Genomic DNA, 26,176 nt, shown 5'->3' with positions numbered 1-26,176 from the left:
AGCGATAAATTATAAAAATTATATGAGAGTTATTAAAATTTCATGCTCTTTTATTAAGTATGTCATTCGATATACTTTCTATGACAGATTTTAAATAATTATGGTTAATTTTTAAAAGGGTTAATATATACTTTAGGAACATATATAAATGTAGTTAACGAATCAAATATATTTTTCTGATCATAAATTGAAAAAATTACATAAACATTTGTGTAGGAAAAATGTAACATTCACTTTTCGAGAAAATAATATTTGATGTATTAATTGTATTTTCCTTATAATACTTATTAAAGAACTTTATTATTACAAGTTATGTAATCAATGTACAATATCAACAAGAATATTACAACGAAACTCAAGCACATAACATTCTTGATATTTTAAAATGTTATCATTTTAAAATTATCTATACCCCTCTAAAACAAATTCTCTCTCACACTTATTAAATTTAAGAACCTGAAATGACACATTTACCCTTCATTCTAATACATCTTTAAATCTATTTTATAAACTGTGACTAAAATGCTCTTAAAAAAATTAACCTATATCTCTCCTTCACGCAGAAATATATAACAGAAACTCTAACTCAAAATTCGTCCACCTCCTCCCTCTTTCATATCCTCCGCAACAATTCATTACATAACCACACTAGCACCGTCACTATTACCGCCGCTGCATTGCGCGGACATCAATTTAGTTTTTTAAACGAGAACAATAACTTTAACAAGTACAAGATATATTGATTTAACAATGTTTAATCTAGTAATTTTAGATTCATTACATCGTAATACATGAACATTTTCAAAACCTAGTCAAGTTATCAATCTCCAAAATACAAATCCTCATTTTTTTTTATCTTTTATTATGCATTTAAGAACACATTATACAACATTTATTTATTTGGACATATGGTCCCCGAATACACATTTATTTATTTATGGTCCACTTTCTAAGGGAAGTTTTAGGTTCGAGTTTTATAAAAAGCAAACTTGAGATAAGGGTGGACGGAGTGAGGAGGGGAGGGGGCCGGTACCTGATAGGTACCTATTGGCACACCGCTCCCACCCCCGGTACCTATAGGGTGGGGAGCGAATTGGGTACCACGGTGCCGGTTGTGGTGCCTATTATTTTTTGTCATTTTCTTCCTTTTTTTGTCTTTTTTTCTTTATTAAATTCTTAAATAAATAGAAAATGGTGGGGAGGGGAGAGGTGGGGAGACATTCTTAGCATTAGGCAGCGATCGGGGAGGAAAAACAAAACCGGGGAGGGGAGGGGTGGTAAGGCCCTCCGTCCACCCTAATGGAAAATTAATGGCCACAAAATGGTACATGGAACAGGGGATTCCATCCAATTATTTTTTTTTTCTTCTGGTATATATACGAGTAATAATTTTTACTGGTATTATATTATCCGCACATATTCTATCTAATCAGGCAACAATAGAAAATCACACTTGTCAGCGCGCTTTTCTGCAAATTCAAATTCTTTACTACTTTTTCCATTCAATTCCACCACACCAGTTAGCGCCTCTTTTCTCTCACCATTTTTCATTTTCAAACCCTAAAATTTCAATTCAATCACCCCCAAAACTTTCTTTCTTCATTTTCTAATCCAATTTACCCCCTTTTTATTAATCTTTACAAACATCAATTTTTTCAAAAAAAATTTCAATTTTTCTTGATTATTTACATATGGAAGATAGTATTGTGGCTGGATCTGTATCCAAGGTTTGATTTTTTTTTTCTATAATATTCTCTATGAAATTAATGTTAATTGTATGTATATATGTATGTATATGTTTTTTGTATGGATTTTGTTGTTATTTTGCTGATTTTGGGGGTTGTTTAATGGTGGATGCAGAAAAGGGTGTGTGAAGATTCTGATCAAGTTCAAGAATTTGAACAAAAAAGAGCAAAAATTCGAGACCTTGAATCGGTTTTTCGGTCCGAAGGTAAATCTGTTAAGATCTTTTTCACTTTCAAGAGTTAATTGGTAGTATCAAGTTTTTAAATTTCTAAATTTAGGAACTTTTTATATTTTGTGTGTTTTTGATGTATTGCTAGTTTGTATTTTGATGATTATTTGAACTAGAGTTTTGTTAAGATTTTTTCGAAAACTTGAATTTTGACAGAAGATTGTTGTTTTGGGAATATAGGGAAAATAAAGAGTAATATTGACTCTGCAATTGATCTAAATGCTAAAGATGATAATCCATCATCTGTTGAAGATACAAGTCATTTGAAAGAAGGAACCAATTTTGTGAAATCGAGGGGTTTTCCAATTGATTTGAACTCGGAAGATGTTTCGAGTTCTATGATTCATGATCCATTTCTTCCGTATAAAGATTATGATTTTGTGAAACCACGAGATGCTTTATCCGAATGTGGAAGTACTTGTGGTGTAGGTGGAGAGCCAGACTCGATGAGGCGTTGGAAAGAAATGAAACAAAATGGGTTTCTATCGTCTGCTCATGGAGGTGTTCCGGTGCCACAGATACCAAAGCCACGTGGGAGAAAGAAAGGGAACGAAGCAGTGATCAAGAAAAAGATAGAGATTGCAAAGAAAGAACAAGTGAATAGATTTGCAAAAGTGGCTGCTCCAAGTGGACTTTTGAATGAATTGAATCCCGGGATTATTAACCATGTAAGAAATCGAAAACAGGTTCACTCGATCATAGAAAATCTTGTGAGATCTGCAAGAAAAGATAATAAACATAGTGGAAGTAAGCAAGAGAATGGGAAAGAGAGTGGTCAATATGATGACCTCCGAGAACATAATGATATGGTAACGAGTAATAGAGAACTAGGTGTTAAAATGAACTATTATTCTTCGCACAATAAGTTAGAATGTGGAGAGGATATACTTGCGTTAAAACTGTTGCCCTCAACAAACACTGGATCAGGAGTTACGAGCTCTTTGTCCAACGACGAGTCAGGAAATCTATCTACTGTCAATTCTCTCTCAGTTAAGGGTAAGTTCTCGATCTCATTGTGAATTTGATGCATCTATTTGATCCATGAAAACCACTTTCGTGAAATCTAGTTAAGTTTGCTATATGATAGTAACTAATAAGTTAAATTTTTGTATTGAATATTAGTTTTGCAGAATATGAAATGAGTATAAGGTAATAGATAGAATTATCATGCTTGATCTGTTTACTTATGAATCGATTCTTATCATGTTATATATCATTTAAAAGTGTTAAACAGGTAGAAATGACCAGCTTGGTTAAACTGTTCAAAAGTCACCTGAAGAGAATTTCTTTTGTATAAAATCTCCATAATCTTTATTGTACTATGGTTGGAATAAATCAATATTCGTAATCAAAATTCACACGCTATTTGCGTTTAAGAAAAAAAACATAAACCATGACAAGAAGTAATTGTCCCGTTTTGACACATACCAGAATTACCCGCATGACTAAAATTTGCTTTGACCCATTAATAGATCGATTTAGTGGAGTTTGATCATATTCTGGGTATTACAGAACTAGAATATGAAATGAGTTACTAAGTTAAAAAGAAGAATCTTAGCCTAATTTTCAAGCATTTTCATTCAAGATTATGTAACCGCAGTTCAAACATGACCATGACATATTTCGGGTATTATTGTATATTTGCAGCTGCAAGTGTTGCCTCTCAATGGTTAGAACTTCTTCATCAGGACCTTAAAGGCCGTCTTGCAGGTAATATTGCTGTTCCTGAAAATTTGTTCTCCGTTAAATATCTATGTAAATGAATAATTTAATGTTGTTTTTGCAGCACTAAGGCATAGTAAGAAGAGAGTTCAAACTGTAATTCAAACGGAACTGCCACTCTTGGTATCACAAGAGTTGGTTTCCTACCAAGAAAACTATCATTCTGAAAATGGTCACTTAGTCAAGGGAACTGTTGACTTACATAAAACGAGATGGGGTTCTCTTTTTGATCAGATGGAAAACGCTCTTTCTGAAGAAGAGACTAAGTTGGTGAGTCGAGTTTAGTTTTTGTATGCGGTTATATATGATCCTTATGATTTACATTTAGCATATTTACATATTATCACAACTAAATACACGCCTTTGTGACCTTTCTAATTTTTCAGGAGAACTCGTTGAACCAAGTAAATGAAATGCTGATACATTGTGAACATGGTCTTCTCCAATTTCATCCAGAAAATGTCTTGCAAAGGCACACTAATGACTACAGGTGATTGCTTTGACATCTTTTAAGTAATAAACAAATGAAAATTTGGCCAAGGTGAAATCATATACTCATTTTCATTTTGTGGGTCCTGTATCTTTCCTCCGAATATAGGTGGAAGACAAAACGTAAATTAATGGTTCAAGAAGTCAACTTTTTTTAGTGTCAAGTGTGTAATGCTTGATTTTTAGCTAGAAGTCCAATACTTCTCATGAATGATAGACAATAAAATCTTGTGGACCTAAAAACAATATTGGTAAGTAGTTGCAACAGATGAAAAGAATAAGCAGGAATTATTGACTATATAGCCCTAAGTAGAGCTTGTAAAAAGCAGACACTCCATGAGCAAGTTACTTTTGTAGATGTCTTGATTGACCAGTATTTTAAAATGAGGTAACAGGCATATGTTGACTTGAATGTTTCTGAACAGGCAATGTGTAATCAGTATGCACAATAGCAACCGTTTAATCTTCCGGAAAGTGAGGCGGATGTTTTTGGATATTTAATAGGTCTTTTTGCGTTTCAAACGGTTTTATCTGATATAACTTTTATAGACGATGGACATACTGATAGAACTCACAGAACATGTATATTTGGAAATAGAAACTCATATAGTGCGACAACTGAATTTTTGATTTTGCATTTTCACGAGTATATTATTATGGTACAAATAAATGAGTACATAATAGTACTAAATCTAATATTGTATTTGTTGGCTTACAGATTTTTGAAAGCAGAATCAAGCCCATACAAGGATTTAGCCGTACCAGCTGCTGCTGCCGCCATCTACTCGACATCTAACTTTTTGCAGTCAATGGAAAATCTACCATGTTTCTGACAGCTGTTGATGTCCAGTAGTAATTTGTAACAATTGTAGTCTAATTATAGTTTCTGCTTTAGTGCATACTAGAAGCCAATCGTGATGGTTTTTAGTGTAGTTTCTTTGTAACATTTAGATCTTGAATTCATGTGTGGTTGTATTAGTTTTTTCATTTTATTGATTTTTTAGCAAATAATTGATTTTGTAACTTGTTCATGAAACATAATGAGTTTGCAATACTATAATTACGGTTTTATAAGGTTAAAATCTAGTTTGTTTTAACCGTTCAAGCTTGTTGTGTTACTTAACGGACTTGTCAGAAGCTCAACCAATCAAAATCAGAACGTGTTAGCCTGTAAAAGCCTGTGGTTTCAAATTTCAGATGCTTAATATGGGATTATGGTATGTATCAAAAACCAAAATGATAACTACTTCGAGCACTGAACATTCGAGTTGATTTGAGTCCCCTTTGCTGATACTAAATGTCAAAAAGTTATTCAAATGGTATGTTTTCATGATCAAAGGTTGAGTTGCACCAAAAGGTTCCCTTTGTTAAATTTTGTTGTATCATTGTATTCAATGGGTTCTTAGTTATTATGATCTTTGAATCAAACGTTGATAAGTAAGAGGGTAAGACACAAAAAGAACCTCTCGTGGTTCACTGGTTCATTGAAGGATTGTTTGATTTAGGGGTCCTTTGATGCTTGGTTTGCAAATGTTCAATCATTCTTGAGTTGTGGTTTCCAAGTAACAGGTTCCAGGTCATGGTCCAAGTTTGTTTGTGATTTATAGTGATTTCAGGTGGGGGTTAGTAATCACTTCAGGACCTCAGGTGATGGTTTGCGATTTGATCTAAGTCGGGTTGTATCTGGATTCCAACGCTTAAAGATGTCTTCAGATCTTGGCATGGGCATTTGAGGTGATTTCTGGCCGTGTTGGTCATTTCAGCAAGGTCGATGGTCAAGAAAGGCCGTTCAACTTGGGTAGTTTCGGCATGTAGCCTTCATGGAATCGTTAGTATTCTCTCTCTCTCTCTCTCTCTCTCTCTCTCTCTCTCTCTTTTACATCTTGTTGCTCTATCACTAGGTTAAATCGTTCCGACAGAACAAGCTCATAACATCATACCAATAAACGGGTACTTAAGTAATCTTATTTTAGACCTATGAATTAAACTTACAGAAACAATCATTGCTAATCAACATATTGTAATTTTCATTGATCAACAACAATAACAAAGAATTATCTACATTTTTTAACCCCTTGATCAATCCATCACTGTAATAACCAAATATCTCTAAACTGCTCAAAAGCATTCTTATGAAAACTTCGAACCTTCATCAAGCAAAAATGTGTACATACATTTCCTATATCTATAACATTTCCACCACTATAAACACTAACTAGTCTTCAATAAATAACACTGACTTACATTCATTTCTTCCTTTCACTTTCCTCTGTCACCGAAATCCTCGCCGAAACGATATTCCGATTTCGACCGGACCTAAATCTAGCTTATGAAATAAGACCATATACATTACAATGCTAAATATTAGACATACTCTGGCTTATATACTTATAACTTACCTCAAAAGTAAAATATAAAGAGACCCTGAGAAATAGACTGTTTTCGATTTTTTAATTTGGTTTTAAAACTGGCTTTTATATTTTATATATGCACTAAAAATATTGTAGCCTTAAGAAATTGGGGGCCTAAAGCCCTAGAACCTAGTTTTAGCAGCTTTATCCTTGAGATACCTTTCCGTTTTCGGTTTTCCCTAGATCTAATTTGGTGGTTCTGGTAGAATATCACATTAACAAGCAATCGATGTAGATGTAGTTGAAGGATAAACTCTGGTTCAATTCTTCATGTCCAACAAAACTGGTGCCTTGGAACCTTAATGTCACAGACTGTATTTTTGATGCATTATTATCCTTTTAATGAAATCTAAAGATAATCCAAGATAAGAGAAAGTCAACCCAAAGAGTCTTCCTAATGTAATGGTTATACTGTAGGACTTTCAACTCAACTCATTTTGATATAACAAAAGGACATTGGGAAACTAGATATCGATTACCTTTACCGTAATAATCTAGTCAGAGGTTCTCCATTGCAACTCCACAATTATCCAACTCTCGTACTGACACTTGCATGTAGTGATGGTGCGCCTGCTGTTCACAACATCTTCAAGGCTTATATCGAAACTCCCTAGAGATTCCTGATGAAATTAAAAGACACTGTTTGCATTAAAAAACCAAAAGGGACACAAGGAAAGTTTAATGATTTATCATACCCCCATACTAGTGACTTCCAATTGCAGTACTTCGTTAGTTGGTGGTTGTTGTAACCTAAATGTAAACTCTTCTTCCCATATCGGAGAACAGGTATTCATGATTGTCTGCAAAGATCCAATCCAAACTCAATTAGTGTTAAATGTTCAAAATTCAAGAAACTCTACTACTCTTGCAATCATTTTACTGCCAAATTTGCTACATTCTAAAGACAAACCGGCATTTTCCTTGATTCACCCTGGAAAAGAAAATAGACTGAAATATTCTCTCGTCCAAATCTGCCTTCATGGATTATTACGACAAGCAATCCTCCACCCACAGGAGTCCCTAGAGGAGCCTTTTGTAGTACATGCAAGACCCCATTTTCAATTGAAATTTGGTCATTTGTGATTGGTACATATACAGCTTCGACTTTTAGCATGCCAACAACACGATTATTATATCTCGGATTAAAGATATAAAAATCACGAGCCTTTGGAGTTTCAGGAGTAAGGTCTGTCAATGACATCAACGCCATCCTCAATATATCATGCCTATCTACCTACATAACGGACAAAAATACATGGTTTAACTGGTCAAATTATACTTAAACCGATAACAATTTGATTGATACATCTATTATCATGTCTTCTTGAATACAGTCTTCCTATCTTTAAATGAATGCATGTATATACCTCATACATAAATGGGATTGACTGATTGAGTAATGTTATTAGTCTCTAACTGTCATATGCAACACCTAGTTATAATGATAATCATATTACTTATAACAATTCGAACCCTTGTGTTTTTCAAAAAAATTTTCCATTATAGAAAGACCATTGTAATCATCATCTTAGACCATCTCATCACCAACTCCGCCTCTCCCCTTAAATATAAAAATAAATATATAATTATAAACCCGCTGCAATTTAGCCGGTGATATCCATCACCCAAGTCATCAGCACTCCTCTTCAAAGAAGAATAGAAACTCGATAAACATGTGTATGATTTGAGACCTAATATCTTCTTAGTGTGTAGTATTACTATTAGTACCATTAGGAATTAGGATGATCTTAAGTAGGGCTGACCCTATTGATTACAATCCTCTAAGTGGGATCCAATAAACTCGGTTAATAGGTACTATAAGTATATCTCATTGTTAAGTTGCCAGCCATCGCATGTGGCTTTGATTCAAACCATAATTTACTGCGTTTTTTGATGGAAATATTGAAGAAAGGTTTTTGAACAACACATACCGATACTGCGTTTCCAACCCATATTTCTAGAGACTGAACATCAAAATTTTCCACACATAAAGTTAGTTCTTCGTTCCATTCAGGTTCCACATTGTTGTGTTTCACAGTCGTTTTCTTAACACATGGAAGACTACTTTCGGTAAGTTTGAGTACAACGTAAGGATTGAAAGAATCACGAAAACCCTTTCTTTTCAGGTTTTTTCCTCTAAGAACTTTCACCTTCAGAATTCCAGCACTTAGAGGCTTTGGGGGATTCGGGGGATTTGGGGGAATTGGAGGTTCTGAGCACTGCAAAATACAAATATCAATATACAACTGAACTAAAGGTAATTGAGAGATGGGAAACAAAATGACTCTGCTCAGATAGAAAGAAACAAAGACTATAGTGGCGATGATCAGCTAAGAAATGACCACAAAATTTATCTAAAATACCTCCCTTTAAACATTTCTACTTAAAGACTATAGAGATGGGAAACAAAATTTTCCTCCCTTTATTCACTATTTAAACATTTCTACTTAAAATACCTACTTGAAATGCATATAGCACCTTTAATGAAATTAATTTAGAACACCTACTCTTAAATCATAAATTACTTAACCACGCTACTTCTTTTACATCAATAACATACATTACTCGCCTCCGCCGCCACCGTCCACGACCACCACCTACCGCTGCCGCCGTATTGCGCAGGTACTCTTCTAGTTTTGGTCATGTTCATGAGTTTGAACGAAAGTCAGCTTCTAACAAAAATCATAGTTGTGATGAATGATGATGTGGTACTACACTAAAACCCGAGACTTGCTAGAATCAATCACAATATGGTTTGGTTTCACACCGATTACAAGGCATTTGATCGGAGCCATATCAACTGAACTGAGCATACTATGTATTGTAAGATATGGTAAGTATTTGTACCGTACAACGTCAAATTGAACTTTAGGGGGCAAATGGAATTTTATTTTTTCTTATCATCACTAACATTACTAATCATTACCATATATAGGTATAGATATAGATATTGACTATATACTCAACCAATTAATTCATGAAAAGAAAACCCCTTACTTGATATTCGAGAGCTTTTTCAAGTGCTGCTACGATCTCTGTTATTGATGGACGTTCTTCACGTTTAATTTTTAAACACTGATAAGCTATTTGTACAAACACCTTCAATGAATCAGGATGTATTTCTTTCTTTATGTTATCACATATAATTTCATCTAATCTGTTTTCTTCGTAGCGTTCTCTCACTAATCCCACTAAAGGCCGTCTCTTGTCATCGTTACAGCCCATAGACAACCTCCCACATAGAACCTCAAACAACACGACACCGAGTGAATAAACATCCGATTCTTTTGTTAACAAACCCGATTCTACATATACTGGATCACAATACCCAACCGTGCCTACACAGTTGGATAGAATATACGTGAACTGTTTGTTTGCAGGGACAAATTTAGAGAGACCAAAATCTGAGATCATGGCATTCCAGTTTCCATCTAACAGGATATTTGAACTTTTAATATCGCGGTGCAATAATCTAAGTTGTGTCTCAACAGGAGTATGAAGGTACTCAAGTCCACGAGCAGCCCCAATGCATATTTGAAGGCGTAGGACCCATGTTAGATCATCATTGTTGAGATACAAGTCAAGACTTTTCATAGACGCGTACTCGTATACAAGGATTTTTTCACGGCAATCGTCAGAATACCCTATAAGAGACACAATGTTTTCATGTCTATACAAGGAAAGCATCATAATCTCTTTCCAGAACTCAGTTTTTCCTTGACCAAATGATCGATCCAGACGCTTCACGGCAACCATCTTCTGGCCGTCGAGTTCTCCTTTATAAACTTTCCCAAATCCTCCTCTGCCGATGCAATTGTCATCAGAAAAGTTGTTGGTTGCTGATTTTATGGTTTCTAATTGTATTTTAAGGTGTTGAAACTGTTTTATGTGAGCCATTATTTTTACTGTATTTTACAAGGGAAACAATAAAGCAAAAATTAAGTAAAAGCTCCAAAAATGTTATAGAAGGAGAGCTAATCACTGTCTTGTTGGCCGTCTCTGATCACCATGTCATTCGGAAATAGACTAATTAAAAAATCATCCACTATATGTTGAAGATAACATCAACTACTTTCATGGTCAACTATGACTCAAATTCTTGACCTTTCGTTGGCTAGAATTTTTTAAACTATATTTTTATTCTCCTTTTTGAATTTAAATAAAGTAAGCTACTATTTTTAATTCGAACCTGGGTGTTTTCTTGGTAATTTCTTGGGTAAAACTGAATACATACAACTTCTTGAGATTTTGATAGCATTGGCAAATTGTTAGAAGTTTGGTAATTTCAGAGTTTTAAAAGTCAAACTGTGGTAATTGATTCTGAAATTTTAGTGAAAATGAGTTGATGATTGGTAATTGATAGAAAGGAATGATTTAAAAAAAAAAAAAAGAATTGGCCAATACTATGAGAATAACGCTTGTGTTAGAAATGAAATTTTATCTAACTTGAGATCTTGAACCATAACGACATTTGGCTTAAAAGTAGTTTTGGTTTAAGTGTAGAATTGTAGATTGATTGATTGTGGATAGGTGGTACATTATCTGTAAAAGCATGGTATGCAAGATGCATATCTTCTGATTGTTTTGGCTAGAGACTTAGACACATAGTGTCTTTTTCTAGCCAATTAAATTTTGGTCGAGGCTAGTGACTTGATGTATAATGCGGGTTACTAGCCATTTGATTTGGTTTGTTTGAGGCTAGTGACTTTGATGCCTAATGAGGGTGGTAGCCCATTGTGAGAGTCTAGTGCATGGTGTGCATAGTCTCCCCGCACTTGATTTTTTGGGCTAGCGAGTCGGACCCATGATGGGGCTCATTAGCATTGCATCGACTCGTACACAGATGTGTAGACTGATACATTATATTCTTTTACCAATGTGTACTGATACATTACCAATTCACCTTCAATTGTCTTCCTGGAGCTTGACATGACAAGTGCGCCGCTCCTAGCTCCATGACAAGTGCGCCGCTCCTATCTTCAGGTGCGCCTCAGACTTATTTCAAATTAACTTAATTGCAAATACCACTTTTCATATAATCACAACTATTATCTAAGTCTAACCATTTATATACCAGTAACATCTTTAACAAGCTAAACTTGATTTATTCAACAAAACGGTGTTTATTTGCACTAAATGTGTGATCCATATGCTCATGTATCATTTGACATACACTTTTACAATATCTTCATCAATCAATATAATTAATAATTCTAATAATCAAAAAACTTGATACCAATATCACCTCTCCAAAGTTTAGTCTATAAATTACAAAAGCTTGGTGAATAACAGTATAGTTTAATACATTCCCGCCAGAGGAGCTGGAGGTCGATGAACGCTTAAATTGGTGTGGAAGTCAAGAAACAAAGCTGCCCTTTGTTGAAGACTTGAAGATATCAACATACGAATTATTTGGTACATAAAAAATCCAAATCTAGCCGATGGCCAGTTTGTCATGACAAAGTAAAAGTCAATCTCGATGTATTTCGTACATTTGGTGCTTCACTTATACTGTGTCTTATTATGGTAAATTTTACCACAAAGTTCAAGTTCTACCCGGTATTGTTTTGATAAAAAAATGAATAATAGTAAGTCGCAAACTCTGCAGTTAAGCATACCTGAACGATGAATTAAAACCATAATCGATAACTTGCGAAAAAATGAATCCAATAATCCTCTCCTAATTTGAATAATCAACAACAATAAAAAAAGAATCCTATACAAATTAACATATATCAACCCCTTAACCAATCAATCAAGGTAACAACCAACTATCTCTAAACTGCTCAAAAGCATTCTTATGAAAACTTTGAACCTTCATCAAACAAAAATGTGTACATACATTTCCTATATCTATTCCATTCCCACAATTATTATAAACACTACTAGTCTTCAATAAATAACACTCTGATTTACATTCATTTCTTCCTTTCACTTTCCCCTGTATCAACACTCCATACGCTCTATCTCCGTCACCGAAATCCTCGTCGAAACGATATTCCGATTTCGACCGGAGCTCTTCCACAAGTATAACTCCGTCAAGTTCCTCCACCGGATTCCGCCACACCATCTCCACCGGCGAATTCTCCGTTGTCACCTTTCCGTCGGCGTGGATCTGAACCAGCAGCGGCGCGTGTGGCGCGTGGGTAACGTTTTTCACGATTTCCGTTACGGAATTGTGGATCATGTTTTCGAGCGTCTCTGAAACCCTAGGGCTCTCAATTGAGGTACGATCATTATAATCAATTTTATCATCTGTGTGTATATTTAAACCGCCGTGAGATAATGATAAATCGGAACGTGTACGACGGCCGGAATCGCACGCCATCGCGGCAGCGTGAACCGCCGTCGACAGTTTATGATCAGGAACCTTAACAGCAGCATTCATGGACCCGAAAACCCGACCCGATTGTATATTATGTTTCTGGATAACGGAATCTGTTATTCCTGCGTGACGAAACCCTAGACAAGCCATATTTTTGCCCAATCAAACAAATTATGAATTAGTAATTTTTTTTTTAAAAAAATTATATTAAAAAATATATATATATTGAGTTTGAAAGAGTGTAATGGAGGGAGTCCGAGTCGTGATATGTGGATGAAAGGATTTGACTTTTTGGGAAATTTGACTATTTTGTAATGATGTCTCTCACTTGAAGGATGGATTTGTATTTATATATGTGGGTTGCGGGTGGGATTATGAAGAACTTACGTGGAAGCATGGGTTTCATTAGACATAGACCTAACTTACTGTTTGTTCAAATTCGATACACTATTATTTTAGAAGTTTTACTAGTGGTAAAAAGTGGAATACAAAATTATTAGATCGATCTTCAAACATTATTAGTAATTTTTTTTAATTTTAATTAACTATCATGACATACTGTCTAATTGAATATTACTTTAGTGTTGTAAATGTCAACTACTAACTAATAAATATTAACCACTGGGTTAAACCCCAGTGGCCATGAGTGTTTCACTAAACCTACTATGCGGGGCCATGGGGGAGTTTACTCCACGGTCTCGAGTTCGAGCCTTGGTAGGTTCTTCTCGACGGTATTTTCCAATTAAGGAGGTGGTATGGTGAAAAAGGGTATTTAAGATCTGTTTAATACGGGACTCTTTCGTTGTGCGATTAGCACACGTCATACGCGTCTGAGGTAAAATTCACTTGTTATAAAAAACTAACTAATAAATATTGATGCCAACGCTGTAAAAAAATTGTATATTTTATGGTTTTTCGGTTGTAGCCACTGATGACTAATGGTGACCGTTCAGTTGTATAATAGAGTGTGTTGGTATTATTTAGATGAACACTTTCAAGGAAAATAATCAATTACTCTTTGATTTCGAAAGTCCTAAATTCTTCTATATTGCCTTATCTTTTGCCAATCGAATGTGAAATGTTGTCACTTGTAACTAGATAATAAAATATCTTGATACTGCTTATGGTCTTAAATGTTACAATTATTAGGATCACCCTTAAAATGTATGTAACTCCAAATGCTAATTTTAGATGTAAAATAATTTGTTCCTTTCAATTCAAGACAAAAGGAAGGCATGTTTTCTAACACATGATGCAGGCTACATATTATTTTTAATGGGCTTTAAATGACAGACACGTGTAAAAGGAGATTTTTTATTTTATTTTATAATGGATTTTTTAAAAGGGTTAAGTCACTGGATGACCATCGTATTTTCCTTCTTGTATATGGTTGTTAATCAAACCAGAAAACTAAGCTGTATGACCAACATACTTTTCAAATTTGTACACGGTTGACCAAAAGTTGGCCGGTGACCGGTGATAGCCGGTTAAACGTATTTTCTTTTAGGGTTAAGTCACTGGATGACCATCGTACTTTCCTTCTTGTACATGGTTGCCCATCAAACCAAAAAATTAAGCTGTATGACCAACATACTTTTCAAATTTGTACACGGTTGACCAAAAATTTACCTTTTTACCGGTTATATTATTTTTTGATGACGTGGCAATGAAGTGGATTATTTTTAACGATGACTTGGATGCCCAGTCAGCAATTATGTGTATAAAAACGTATTCCTAATTTGTATAATAATAATAATAATAATAATAATAATAATAATAATAATAATAATATATTGAATTAAAACCAGCAGATTCCGGCCAGAAGCAGCAGACTTTAAAAAAAGTTAACCAAACATAAATTCTCATATATTGAAAACGAATTCATACATGCTCATATATGAAAAACGAATTCATTTCACTAATTGTCAAATAAATCTAGGGTTTTTAAAACCCCTAATTCCAAACTAAATTCAATACAAATAAATCTGTTATACGTGCAATAGATCTGAAAATTTATTTTCTAATTCCAAACTAGGGTTTTCAAAACCCCCAAATCCAAACTAAATTCAGATACATGTACAAATTTTGGTCAACTGGTCAACCGTGTACAAATTTGAAAAGTATGTTTTTTCTTGTTTGATGGGCAACCATGTACAAGAAGGAAAGTACGATGGTCATCAAGTGACTTTTCAAATTGCGACGTCATCAAAAAATAATGTAACCGGTAAAAAAGTAAACTTTTGGTCAACCGTGTACAAATTTGAAAAGTATGTTGGTCATACAGCTTAGTTTTCTGGTTTGATGGGCAACCATGTACAAGAAGGAAAGTACGATGGTTATCTAGTGACTTAACCCTTTTTAAAATGAAAAGAATTAAAGAACAATAATTAAGTTGAGGTCGTGGATGGCAATGGGAGCATGTGTTCGTGGGCAGATTACGTAACTTTGGCTGATGCCCGCGTGTGCCGTTATTAATCTTTACCCAGATCTTACCGACGTGGCTTATCCTACGTGGGATTTATTCTAATGTCATTATTAAAGTATTACAAGTATATGCAACCAAAAATCACATGAAATAACTAAAATATCCTTAGTAATAATATTTTAGATTTTATAAATGTCTATCTTTTTATTTAATTACCCTTGATATTTATCACCCCCACCCCACCTACACCACCTCCTCAAGATCTTCAACTCGTCAATATCACCATCAAGATCCGACTATTAGCCCGCTAAATCAAGCTGTGACCAAATAAACAATCAAACTCTATGACCAAGAATAGAGGTGGGCAAAAACCGCGAACCCGTAAGCGAACACAAAAAATCCCGAACTGAACCCACTCAAATCCGAGTTTGGCCAAAACTGATTTGAGTTTTGGAAAATCGGCAGTTTGAAATTGCTTGGGTCGGATTCATTTTTTAATAAAAAAACCGAGAAAAACCTGGTAAAAAAAGGGTTCACGTCTAACCCAAAACCGGGTCCAAACTGATTTAGGTTGGGTCAAACCAAGTTTTGGTCTCGTTAACCAAAAACATGTTCGGGTTGGGTCAAACCTAATTTCCGCTACTAATGATATTTGTAATTGATTAAATAAAATGTGAAGACAAATTATGTAAACATCAAAACGTGGAAGAATATTTTTGGTACATCTTTAGTGAATATGTAAATTTTTAAATATATAGAGTTATAAATTGTAAAGACTAAAGAGCCAGATTAGGTATATCAAAGATTGAAAATTAAATTAGAATTCAAAGATTGAAAATTGAATTAGAAGTATGCTTAACGTCCTAAAATAACTATGGATAATGGCGGCAGAGTCGCCGATGGCGGTAATGTGGTGATTAGGAGTGGGAACGAGCCGAGTCGAGTTTCAGGATATTTAAGCTTATTTGTTTATTTATTATTTGAATCGAGCTTGAGCTCGTATAAATATTCAAAATTGAGCTCGAAGCTCGTATAGTTATTTCAATAATTGCAGGATTAACAATTAGTTCGAGTTTCGTTCCCATGTTTAGGAGCTCGAACTCGATCAGCTCGTGTTATTGAGCAGCACATGTTACCATTAAACATTTATCGATCCTCATTTGTGTATACTTATAACTATGATCACATTACTATGAATAGAAATTAACAATATATTAAAATGACCAATATTAAAATAAAGTTAGTTTATACATATAGTTATATGTTATACCTATAGAAAAAACTTTTGACAAAATCAACTATATAATATTCGTTTTCGTTTTAGTACTAAAAGATACCTACCATGTATTACTTATCAAATATGTTACCATTAAACATTTATTGATCCTTATTCGTGTATAATCAAAACTTTGATCACATTACTATGAATAAAAATGATCTATCAAAATAATCACTATTGAAATAAAGTTATTCACAACATACATGTAGTAATATGTTGTCATTATATGCTAACCTTTGGACAATTTAACTCTACACACACACACACACACACACACTATGTTAGTTTTATGGACTTTTAATGCATCAAAATGATGTTTTTTAAGTGTTATCACCGTTCTTATTTTAAAGTTGTTCTTATTTGATTGTCCTCACATATATATATATATATATATATATATAGGGTAACACTCCGGTGAGAACACTCTTAAAATAAGATCGGTGAGAACACCTTAAAAACATCATTTTGATGCATTAAAAGTCCAAAAAACTAACATAGTGCATAACTAATTATCATTATTTAAGTGTTTAACAACACATTCGTCCATCAAAATCGAAATAATCATGTTTTTTGTTTTATGCATCCATCTTGGATGTATATTCATCAAAATTATGCATCCAACAAAAAACATGATTTTTTCGATTTTGATGAATCAATATGTTGTTAAACACTTAAATAATGATAATTAGTTATGCACTATGTCAGTTTTATGAACTTTTAATGCATCAAAATGATGATTTTAAGGTGTTCTCACCGTTCTTATTTTAAAACTGTGTTCTTATTTGATTGTCCCTCTCTCTCTCTCTCTCTCTCTCTATATATATATATATATATAATACCAATCATAATTTTGATAAATCGTTTTTATTCATGTTAATATGATGAATTTTTTTTTTTGTAATTTTGTTTTTATCCTAAAACAAGTTATCGATCTCATAAAAGTTAAAATGAATAACAAGATGTTATTTTAAATATATATTAAAAAAAATTAAATAAAACATATTATATTTACATTTTTTTTTAAGAATATGTATTAGTTATCAAAATAATTAGTTAAAAAAAATTAATATGTTAAGAGCAAACGACAAATATCACATTACTTGAAAGTTGAAATAAATTGAAAAAATATTAAGTTTGATACACTATTAAAGTATCAAGTTTCGATTTTTTTATTTAAGTAATACATAAGCGAAATGAACAGTAATGATTAAAGACTTAAAAGTTTGATCCTTTATATAAAATATATGCAAAGATAATAATAAAAAGATAGTTGTTCTTAGTGGTTAAAATGTCATCCATTAAACTTGGAGCTAATGGGTTCAAGTCTCCTTACTAACATATAAGTCATACTTTTAACCATGTATAGCAAGGCTCGAGTAGCTTGAATAGTTGAGTAGCTTGTAAAGCTCACTCGGCTCGAAAAAGTAAAGGATCTTTCGAGCGAGCTGAGCCTAAAATTTTCTTTTAAAGCTTGATTCGTCTAACTAATCGAGTTTGTTTTTTGGTTCGGGTTCGACTCGAACTCGGTTTAAACGAGTTCGAGCAGCTCATGAACAACTCTACTCGATTCCCACCTCTAGTGGTGACAGCAACGACTGGTCATGATAGCGATGTGGCCAAGTAGTGTAGTTAATTGATGTAAAAGATCATTCATAATAGAAGATAATTTATGTATTTTAAGAGATTTATATTATATGTTTAAATTTATAATTGAGATAATATGAATATTTCATAATCTAAATTTTAAGACATGTTAAAATGTTTCATAAATAGTTATAGATAAAATGATTTAGAAGTAGTTAATTATAGATAGTAGAAGATATAGATATAGAAGGCGGAAGATTAGAACATACATTCTACTGTATTCATGTTCTTTGTTTATAAAATTGTACATTCGAGTTACAAAACACAGAATGAATATTCCACCTATGAGCTATGTATTACTGCATTAAACGTGGTATCTTCTTTTGAAAAAAGAGTGTATGAGTCATATAGTTTCTCAGATTTGTTTACGTCTGGTAGTCAAACATGATTCCTAGCATCAGAAGACAACACAAAACAATACCGTCCAATTTGAGAATTCAATGCAATTACGCATGTGCAATACATGGTTTGTATATATGTCCCTGTCCCCCACTAAAATAATGATCACACCGAAAATACGTTAACCGCGTAAAAGGTGAACAAATTTCCGGTTCGGAAAATGTGATGATATGCATCATCCATCAGGCATGTCAACGAGCGAGACAAATTTAAGCCCCACTTGTTTAATAATTACGAGTATTCAGCTTGAACTCGACTTAAGTTAGCTAGTTCTTTCGTCTTTTATTTTTGGTTTATTGCACAAGCTAAATGTATATATTTCCCTATTTGATATTGCAAATTTTTTGACGCGTTTTTTTTAGAAATACTTTTGGTTTCATTAAAGTTATTTTTTGTTTTTTTTTTTTCACATTTTCTCTTTTTTATATTTTAAATTTTCAAACAGGTTCAATGCAAATAGACTACCATAACAAATTTATATCAACACGACAATTAAAGCCCGCAGAGCGGGGTCCAAACCTCGCTAGTTTATACATTATAAACTACAATATTTGAAAACCAAATACATACAATAAAAATTGGTATGTATTTTCAAATGATTAGTTCAATTAAACCCAGTTGTTAAAATCCATTGAAAAAATTTACTTCTAAGTACTACTTTTATTAAAAAAATAATAATTTGTAAATGCATAAGAAAATGGAAACCAGAATCATAAAAATGAGTCTAGTCTCTCGTCTACATATTGGGCCCAAACTTCTGCTGTTGATTAAAAAACGTATTCGGTCCAAACAATTTATTAGGTCATGCTAGATGGATGCTTCGGGTAGCCCAAATAGTTAAGAAAAACCGAAAAATAGCTTCTTAGCTTACAAAAACAAAAATTCACATTAGTAATAAGCAATCTATTTTGACAATCAATAACGCACTCTTCAATAGAGATTATTGAGCCAATGATGTCTAGCCTAGCTGGTTAGAGACACCCACGGTTTTACCTAAGATCTTGAGTTTGATCCTTAAAATGACAAACTTTAGGGTTTTTATCTCCCAATACTTGTAGCACCCCATAGTCAATATTTTGTTGTCTAGGGTACGTATAAGGTTTAACCATTATACGGTGATGTTTCCATGATGTCGTATACAGACTGAATGTTCAAAGAAAAAAATAGAGATAATTGAGCCTGTCGCATGTGCTATTGTTATAGTTACGGGCTTGAGAGAGAGAGAGAGACTAGCACGTGTTTTACATTTATTTATTTTTTGCTTGTTTATATATATATCTACTAGTGGATAGCATAGTGTTATTAAGCTTTTCTTGGCTACACTAGTTTACCACTTTTAACATTAAAGGAATACCAGACGATTTAAGCAAGGAAAACGATTAAAGGACCAACTAAACGATCAAAAGACGGGCCGTGTTGGGAAAGGTCTAATTTATACGAATTTACTAGGATAAAACAATTTTTTACCAAGAAAAAAAGAGTTCCAATTGCCTGTCAACATTTCATCATTTCATGATAAGTATAATAAGAAAACTTTAAAAGGAAAATATAATTGTTCATTAAGAAGGCAACATATATTGTGGGGTTTATTATGTAGATTCAAATTCCACGAGCACAATATTCGATAATTTCTTGACTTTGTGTTTCACATGCTTTCCAATCGAGTTTTTTTTCAAACTAGTATAATAGGAAAACTTATTTACCAAATTAGTATAGTTTTAAAAATATTTACCAAATTATTATAATTTTCAAAATTTATCATTTGTTGTACTACAAGTCTTTCAATTGCAACAGATTTACATGAGTATGAATATTTTCTAAAAGTTACGTTAGTCACATGAGATGGTAACATATTTTTACATGGAAATAATTTTTTTTAAGTTAATATTATTCTATCAAACATTGAAAAAGATGAGATTTCTTTTCACAAGCTAGCATAAATCTTTTTGAAAATTTACCACAGTTAACACAAAAGATAGAACTTTTTTACATTGGTTATTTTTATTTAAATAGTTGTTACAAAAACATTAAAATGGACGAGATATTTATGCAGGGTATGAATCTCGTTCAAGAATTACTCCAAAACATGAAATAGATGAAAACTTTTTTCATCAACAAGAAACTTTGGAAAAAATTACACCATCAAACATATCTTTTTATTATATACTCCCGTACAAAAAAATATAAATGCCTCTTACACCTAAACATTAAAAATATGATTTAAAAATTGATGAATTTTGATATATATCTTGTTTGTGGACAAAACTGAATGAACTCTAACTGATGAGATCAAATTGATTGATTATTTTGATCATAAAATATTACTGTAATATATTGCTTGTTGTTCTTTGATCTATCGATCCAATGAATCTTTTTTCATTTGTCATTTTTTGGTTTGTTTATTAAAAGTTTTAGATATAAATATTATATTAATTTGGTAAATATTTTTAAAACTATACTAATTTGGTAAATAAATTTTCTTATTATACTATTTTGGAAAAAAACTCCATTCCAATCGAATCATCACATTGTTCTTTTCACTTTTTCTCAAGTAATATAATTCAATGAGCGCAAGGCTTTCCGAGTATATACATAACTAGTGTGATCTAGAGCTTGAAGTGTTTGAAGCGAAGTTTTTGCAAGATTTAAGGTAATTAGGTCATTCGTGAAAGAATGACGATCTTTTCGTAGAGACTTAGAAATCCCTCATCCCCATGGCTCTTGATGCAATGTCTCTTTTGGTAAACTTTGTTTGGTACATTTCTGCAAAAATGGTCATAAGTGTGTCATTTGGAATTGTAAAGTATGAATGGTGGTTGACATGAAAAGTGTCAACTTGGGTAAGACGATCCGTCATTGTGAAGAATTGTGTTTTTGAGAAATGGTCATTGTTGAAATGTTGGATTGTGTAATTATAACTTCTTTGTGTGTTTAAGTATGAGATATGTCTTTTTGGTCATAAAAATGTTGTCAAGAAAGGTTGTCAATTGTGGTAGAACTGCAAGAAACTGCGGATGCTGCTTATCATCCTTCAGAGCATCCGCAGGAGAACGCGGATCATCCGCCATACCATCCTCCATCTGCTGTCCTCGACATCATTTTTACCGAGCCTTCGTTTGAACTTCCCGAGTCATGAAACTTGTAAATTAGTCTTATTATACCATTATAAGAATATTCAATTTGTCATTTCTTGATTTATAACATTTCAATTTTTGACGAAAATTTGCATTATTTTTCTAAGTACCAAAATTTTTCCAGCTTGTGCAATATTTTATTAAATGATCATTAAAAGAGTTTGGGGCGTTATACTTGTTACAACAGAACTCAAAGACATACAATTTGATCCTTAATGTAGAGTGACAATTCCACTACATTTCTCTCCAAAAAAGTTAAAAGTCACATGAAAAATTACAATTGGCTGGATATATAATTCAAAGAGGATAATTTAACCATGCCTTATGTGTTGAATGTTCTTCTTAACATCCAAAAAGTAAAACAGTTATATTCATTTGAAGGTGTTGCTGTGATTTTTAGAAATGGATTATCAACACCATAGTGGTTTTAATTTTTGTTTAATCTAATTGACTAATCCAGAAGAGGTAGAATGTGCTGTTCCAAAAGAGAAAGAAAAAGAAAATTAGGATGTAGAATTTGGTTTAAGGGTGGGGTAGGTCTCGGACTCCGGATGATTTACAATTACTTGAATTTATATGACTCAATTTTTTTTTGGTTTTTGCTAAGCGAAACCCTAAGGGTTTTTGTTAAAGTGTATTAATTAGTTGTACGTTTACCATAAAACCCATCTTATTTATACTTACCGGTTATTGGCAAAGAAGAAGGTATACACCAAGGTAGTTTTTATACTTAAAAGACGATTTTTGTTTATTAAAACAAAAAGTTTAAATTTGGAACATATATTCAAGGTGTAGTTAATATGATGTTAAGATTTATGAGTTTCGATGTTATCTTTTAACTAATTAAATCTATTTTTTACAATTAATTAATTAATTTTATTTATTTATTTGTTTTTTTTTGTATATTCATATAGTTTTGAAAACTTCCATATAATTATCATAAGAAAAAAAGGAAAAGAACTTTATGTAAAGTTGAATAAAAAAGATAATGAAATATCATTAGGTATAGAAGTGATTTTTTAGTTAAAGAAAAGATATCATTTTATCTAATGAGAAGATCTTAGATTTTTATAATATATTTATTTATTTATTAGTTAATTAATATATATATATATATATATATATATAAGTTCATTTTTTTTCTAAATATATAGTTTATTTTTGAAAAAAATATGGAGTTGACACATAGGATAAAATCCTATGTGACATTTTTTCAATATAGTTTTAGATTGCAAGAAGACTTTAAAAAGCTTGATTAACTATTTTTTTATAAGAGTTATAGATTCTGTGAAATAAAAGAAGTTTCTAACTTTCTATATAATTCAGTACTTTGAAAATGAACATAGTAACTAGTAAGTATGATATCCAAATTAAAACTTTAGCATTTAAATTTTAATAAACAGGAAAAATTTTGTGATTCACAAATTTAGATATGACCTTGAAGATGTATATATCTAGGATCGCATATTGCTTGATCATTGATATCGTGCTCTTGTTGGACTTGTATTTTGTTCATAACTTATACATTTGGGCAACTAGTGCTTTGCCAAAAAACCGTTTATACATTTTAATATATTGCCGGTTTTATTTATAAAAAAAAAGAAATAAAACAAAATAGAACTTAATTATGATGATAGATAGATGGTCTAAAAGAAATCCATAGCTGTAAGTTACTAATAGAGTGCTTGACTAGTTCTCAATTCTATAGTTCGGAGGAATATCTCAGATTTGGTGAGAACCTTTGTTGGTTGTTATGGAAAATAATATATGACCTTTGAATTAAATGAAATTCCAAAATTCCATTCACACATTCAGCATTGCTTGCCATCTATTTGAGATTACGTTGATTATAATATTTATAAAACACAAATAAAATAAAAAATATCTAAATGAAAATGTAAGAAAATGCTATGAAAACGCACTTTACATAAATGTCTTTTTAAAACGCAATTTTGAAAATGCAAAATCTATCTTAAAAATACAAAATGTGTTGTGAAAACGTAACATCAAACACTTCTCAGCAAATAAAACTAGAGCAACTGACAGATACACCTGTAATTTTATCCATAAATAAATGGGTGTGAATCTTAAGATTGATATGCTTGTAGAATTTTTCTTTGAAAATTTACCATGTGGTAAAGCTATCTAATTAAGACAATGCAATCTACTTGAATGATTTTTATCTTTATAAGATGAGTTAAAGATAATCCACATTTAAAAAGAAACATTGGCGGCAGTTGCACTTTTAATATAATTACTAAAATCTAAGAGCGTGTATATAAGAAAAGATTACATGTCGATTGCCAATGAAGGTCACCCTGATCAGAAACACTTCTGGTTTTATCTAGGTTATTGAGTTCGATCTTTAGGAATAATAAAACCTTGAGTTTTTTCCTCTAAATACTTGTAATGGCTCATGGTTAACATCTTGGTGTCTAGAGTACGTGTAAGGGTTCACCATTATACGATAAGGTTTTCCGATGTCATATACCACCGAATGCAATGTTTACACTTAAAAGACTTACTAAATTGTTGATAGACTAATTGAAGGGTTGTTTTTTTAAACAACGCAGTATAGTCACCAAAACTTTTACTCTAACTAAGAGAAAAATGTAATAACAAAACAAAATGATATTCCTACAAAACTGCAAAACTAAGTGTTAAGTTCATGATTAATATAACTATTTTATTTATATTACAAGAAAAAAAATATGCTAAACAACTTATTACACAAACGCATATCATTTAAAGCGTAACACTAAAACCTAAAGGTGTATTAAATATTAATGCACAGATAAATTTTTTAGATACATTATGATGATATAGCTAATTACCAACTTGAATAACTACACTACCAGTAGCTCCATTACCACCACCGTCATCGTCACCACCGTCTTGCCAAGATGTCCCAGCCGCCATTACCGGCACCTCCACCAAGGACCGTCGGCAAGTCGGACAAGACGAATGTGAAGCCAACCATACATCAATACAACGTACATGAAACCCATGATTACATTGTGGTAAAATCCTAACTTTCTCACCATCCATAAACTCTCCAAGACATATTGGACACTCACTTGCCGGAATCTCAATTCCGTCCCCATACACCGCCACCGGAATCTGCCTTAACGCCTTCTTCTTAACCCCTGTCGTGGCTAATCGTGCAACCGCAGCCTCACCGGTCTCAAAGTTCAACCTTTGGCTACATCTTAAAGCACAACGTACTATCGAATTAAGCCCAAGAGCACATACCAAAGCACAAAGTAAAGCAGCCAATATGATCACCATATTAGTATCGAAATTTGCTTCTTTGCTATAAGACGCATGTTGCTGGTTGCCATCACCACTGGCGCCGCCTGTAGACCCAAGCGGCGCCAGGTTGGCTGTATCCAGCAGCATCCGTTGCATAATCTTACCAAACACACCTTTTGAAACAATAGAACCACTAAGAATTAAAAACCAAAGAGAGTCGAACCCGGGTAACTCTAATTTCAACAACTTGGATTACAACAACATTTATGATCATCAAAAAGGTAAAGTGAAACTAAAAGATTATACAAAATGGGTATAAATCATGTTTTTTTTTCCTCCATGGAAATCGAACAACAAAAGAGATTGCAAGCTGAGGATCCATCAAGAATTATGGGCTTTCATAATTTTCCTGTTTCTTGAATGTTTCAATTATTTCTTGTACTTTGAGTTGGTATGAATTCATTGGTGGTTGGAAAAAATGGTTCTTTTCCTTTAAAGATTGAAAGGAGAATGTGAAGAATACAAAAGCTAAAACTCTAAAAAAAAGTTGAAACTTCTTGAATGAGTGTTTGAAAATTGTCTCCTTGTAGGTGAGGTTATATATATGGGATCTTTATTTGGTTTTTGAGTGGGTTAAGAATTTTAATTAAGCACCTGATGCTTAATCATCATTAGGGCTACCAAAAAAAAAATGCTTTATTCGAAAGCACCAATTAAGGCTCTATATCCCATTCTTCACTACATCAATTATCAATGGGAAATTATTTGATTAATTGCAATTTTTAGTGCTTAGAAGTATGAGTTGTTCCAAGTATGTTTGGGTCAGATTTTCTAATTCAGTGTTAAGAAACAATTATAACTTTTGGTTCCTTTTGTTTGTCCTTTTGTGCATACTTGCTTGTTATTATTGGTTCACACAAACATATAATTAATGTTGTTCAACTGTTAAAAGCCAGTTGTAACTTGTTGAATGTTTCTTATTAAAATTATAAAAAACAAGAAAACGTTGTGAATAAGATTACTATCATTGTTCTTATGCATAATGTATAACTTTACAAGCTCACAAATTAAGAAATTTTGGTCAAAGTTTTGCTATAAAGAAATGGATAGCATTTGTCTTA

The 26,176-nt window shown here is 32.6% G+C and overlaps 3 protein-coding genes and 1 long non-coding RNA gene across 5 annotated transcripts; 1 reads left to right on the top strand and 3 right to left on the bottom strand.

The window, feature by feature from the left end:
* The first annotated feature begins 1,429 nt into the window (after window positions 1-1,429).
* Window positions 1,430-5,197, top strand: LOC122589658. The gene is made up of 7 exons (XM_043761978.1): window positions 1,430-1,727; window positions 1,861-1,951; window positions 2,156-2,971; window positions 3,623-3,685; window positions 3,762-3,967; window positions 4,084-4,187; window positions 4,905-5,197. The coding sequence occupies exons 1-7, from the start codon at window positions 1,692-1,694 to the stop codon at window positions 5,017-5,019; spliced, it is 1,431 nt and encodes a 476-aa protein (XP_043617913.1). The 5' UTR covers window positions 1,430-1,691; the 3' UTR covers window positions 5,020-5,197.
* Window positions 3,436-7,395, bottom strand: LOC122589659. 2 transcript variants are annotated; one of them, XR_006322297.1, is made up of 3 exons: window positions 7,293-7,395; window positions 7,077-7,217; window positions 3,436-3,700 (listed from the first exon to the last, which is right to left on the bottom strand). It is a non-coding gene; the product is annotated as an uncharacterized LOC122589659 (long non-coding RNA). The 2 variants fall into 2 exon arrangements; XR_006322298.1 differs by lacking the exon at window positions 3,436-3,700 and adding an exon at window positions 6,264-6,508.
* A 100-nt stretch (window positions 7,396-7,495) lies between these two features.
* LOC122588000 (probable serine/threonine-protein kinase PBL1) lies at window positions 7,496-10,494 on the bottom strand. Its single transcript, XM_043760147.1, has 3 exons — window positions 9,595-10,494; window positions 8,529-8,816; window positions 7,496-7,831 (listed from the first exon to the last, which is right to left on the bottom strand). Exons 1-3 carry the CDS (start codon window positions 10,492-10,494, stop codon window positions 7,496-7,498), a joined length of 1,524 nt encoding a protein of 507 aa, XP_043616082.1.
* A 14,068-nt stretch (window positions 10,495-24,562) lies between these two features.
* LOC122589324 (RING-H2 finger protein ATL74-like) lies at window positions 24,563-25,627 on the bottom strand. Its single transcript, XM_043761609.1, has one exon. It carries the CDS (start codon window positions 25,209-25,211, stop codon window positions 24,630-24,632), a length of 582 nt encoding a protein of 193 aa, XP_043617544.1. The 5' UTR covers window positions 25,212-25,627; the 3' UTR covers window positions 24,563-24,629.
* Window positions 25,628-26,176: the final 549 nt, after the last annotated feature.

The sequence above is a fragment of the Erigeron canadensis genome, chromosome 2 (assembly GCF_010389155.1).
Source record: "Erigeron canadensis isolate Cc75 chromosome 2, C_canadensis_v1, whole genome shotgun sequence".
Classification (NCBI taxonomy): domain Eukaryota; kingdom Viridiplantae; phylum Streptophyta; class Magnoliopsida; order Asterales; family Asteraceae; genus Erigeron; species Erigeron canadensis.
This window is presented reverse-complemented; position numbering and strand designations above follow the sequence as displayed.